This window comes from Sinocyclocheilus grahami, unplaced genomic scaffold (genome assembly GCF_001515645.1).
Source record: "Sinocyclocheilus grahami isolate Dianchi unplaced genomic scaffold, SAMN03320097.WGS_v1.1 scaffold265.1, whole genome shotgun sequence".
Classification (NCBI taxonomy): domain Eukaryota; kingdom Metazoa; phylum Chordata; class Actinopteri; order Cypriniformes; family Cyprinidae; genus Sinocyclocheilus; species Sinocyclocheilus grahami.
In genome coordinates, this window is record NW_015505444.1 from 343403 (window position 1) to 346110 (window position 2708).

Sequence of the window (2708 nt, forward strand, 5' to 3'; positions counted from 1 at the left end):
TACACAGAAAAAACAATGGAAAAGCAGCGCAATCGAATAAAAAAATCTGTAAATAACTACTACTGTATGTCTTAATATTTCATATTTGCATCATGGTGAGAGGCTGAAAGCTGCTGTTATTTTTAAAGAACATTTATAGTTAATAAAAGTCTACTGGTGTTATATCCTGTTATACCTGATTTTGAATTGCCTTGACTTTTGAGATTTTCTAAAATAATTTCCCTCGTATTATTTCTGAACAGATAATATGTATAAGACAAGTTTGTACAATATGTAGTTGTAGTTTTTGCATCTTTTCTGCAAAGATATTTAACAAGTGATTTGTTTAACATTTACATCATGTTAACAACTTCATGTGTGCTGCACTTGGAATATAATTTTCTTTAACTAGAGGGTTAATAAAGAAAAAGTAACTTGAATCACGTTGTAGTTACATTTTCAAGTTGACTAGTTAAAAATCGTAAAAAATTGAGAATCGGTCAAACTATCGAGATTTACATTTTTTGCAAAATCGCCCAGCCCTACTCAAGGGTAAACAATGCTCAAACTAGAGAGGCTGCATAAACATAAAATGATAAAAATGTAATTTGTCACTCTATATCTCCCAATAAATATGTTTTAGTAAGATGTTTAAATGCTTAGTTTCATGATCAACGCTCTGTAGTTTCAAAAGATATAATGCAATGCAATACAATGATGATTGAGAGATGAACAAATAAACGTTTCTCAAAAGCCTGATGGATTATATCTGCTACTCACATTTAAACATGATTTTTTTTTTAAAGTATGGATAATTTATTAAAGTTGCTTCAGTCGAGTAAGTGTTCATCTTGAAATATTAATAGCAATATAAAAGTTATTCTTATGTTTACTTGAGAATAATGGATTTTTTTACAATTATACTAAAAGGCCTTTTACTTGCTTATAAACTATTAATCAGATGGCATAAGATGTAGTAGATTGAGTACAGCAGTTTTTTTCAGCAAATGTTAATAATTTAGAGGCCTTAGAAAGATGTGTATCAAATATGATACAGTAGGCTTTATAGGGTTAATACGTATTATTGAAAAATGGCTCATCAATTTGCCCGATACCAACCTGCATCTAGTGCTGTTCAGGTATTGTGGTACTACGACAGCATGTTGCTTTTTTTGGCTGGGGACTGCTGTTCTCAACTCTGCCTGTGTGCTCTAGCGCCCACTGGTGAACGAGATGATAAAGGGGTGCAGGTGGAGGCGCAGGACCTCGGGTATGAAACGAGTGGAAGGAGTGAGACGGAGGTGGAGGGCAGTAGCACAGGTAGACAGGGGAAAAACTCTTCTTTTTAATAAGACTGCATGTCAGGGTTCCTGCATGGAAAGGCGATTTCAGACTCTCCTATTTCCATTGATGATCCATGCTTTGCAAGCTGTTACTGACTGCATGCTCATAATAAACAGTGGTGTTACACTTTGGGTAATTTAAAGGGATAGTTCACCCAGAATTGAAAATACTTCCATTAAATCACATTGTTCCAATCTTGTATAACTTTTTACTCCACATAACACAAAAGTTTAGCTGAATGATGGTGCTCTTTTTTTCCTGTTGGTAAAAATCACAAGGGTGCGTAAACAGTGATAGAATTGTAATTTTTGGGTGTACTTATCCTTTAACCTTGGTTATGTGTTTGTTAGCACGTGTTTGTGTATGCTCAGTTTGTTTTAACATGGTTTGCATCACTTCCTCTGCATGACCAAACCATCCCTGATTTAATAATGTAACTAATCTCTGAGGACTGTAACTTCCTTCCACCATTTCTATAATTTTCTTAAATTCACCTGTTTATGTCTTTGTGTGTTTTCTTTGTGTGCGTCCTCTGTGTTTGATGTCACTATCAGATGTGGACGGTGTTTTGCGGTTGGTTCCCATTCTGTCTCCTGTCCTTGCGGGCACTCAGGACCGATTTTCACCTGACACTACCGCATCCAGCCCCTCGTACCCCAGCTCTCCTGGCCTGAGCTCCCCTCGACCCTCCGACCCTCACGCCGACCCCACTCTGCACATCCAACAGCTCAGGTTACAGATCGAAGGACAGCACAAAGTCATCCAGCACCTCCAGAGGCAGCTGCGTAAGAAGTCTTTGTCGTCTGAGCTCCTGAGTGTGACCTCTGACCCCACAGCAGGTGAAGAAGAGGAGGAAACAAAGATGATGAAGTCTCAAATCGCCCAGCTGAGCACTGAGTTAGAAAGAGAGAGAACCCTGAATAGAAGCAGCCAAGCAGGCTCTCCATCCAGGTGGCTTTCCATGATCATCATCAATATTTCTGCTTCATCTTTTGGCTTATTTATTAAATGTCATCATCTCTCTCTTGGCAGAATCGAGTCTCTGGTCCAGTCTCAGGCCCGGGAGTTGTGTGAGCTGCGGGAACAGATCCGTGTGTCTCGTGGTTTGGGTGTCGAACAGCGTAAACAATTTCTGGAGCTCAGAAGAGCTTTAGAGGAGTTACTTCAGCCCGATAACATGTACTCCGCTCAGGGAACCCAGCTCAGAGAGCAGCTGGATCACAGCCTGAGCCTGCTGGAGAGACTGGAGCAGGGTAAATATACACAAAAACACAGAGAATGGAAGAGATGGGGAACTTTGCGCAATAATATAATATATATATATATATATATATATATATATATATATATATATATGTATAAAAAAGAAAGATAGTCTTTAGTTA

General features: G+C 38.4%; 1 protein-coding gene across 1 annotated transcript in view; it reads left to right on the forward strand.

Annotated features, from left to right (window-relative positions):
• LOC107599390 (myomegalin-like) overlaps positions 1-2708 on the forward strand; it is a 38380-nt gene that overhangs the window by 19759 nt on the left and 15913 nt on the right. The window contains exons 19-21 of the mRNA XM_016290970.1: positions 1195-1299; positions 1878-2274; positions 2356-2576. Coding sequence (XP_016146456.1) covers positions 1195-1299; positions 1878-2274; positions 2356-2576 — 723 coding nt within the window. The remainder of the gene's footprint in view (positions 1-1194; positions 1300-1877; positions 2275-2355; positions 2577-2708) is intronic.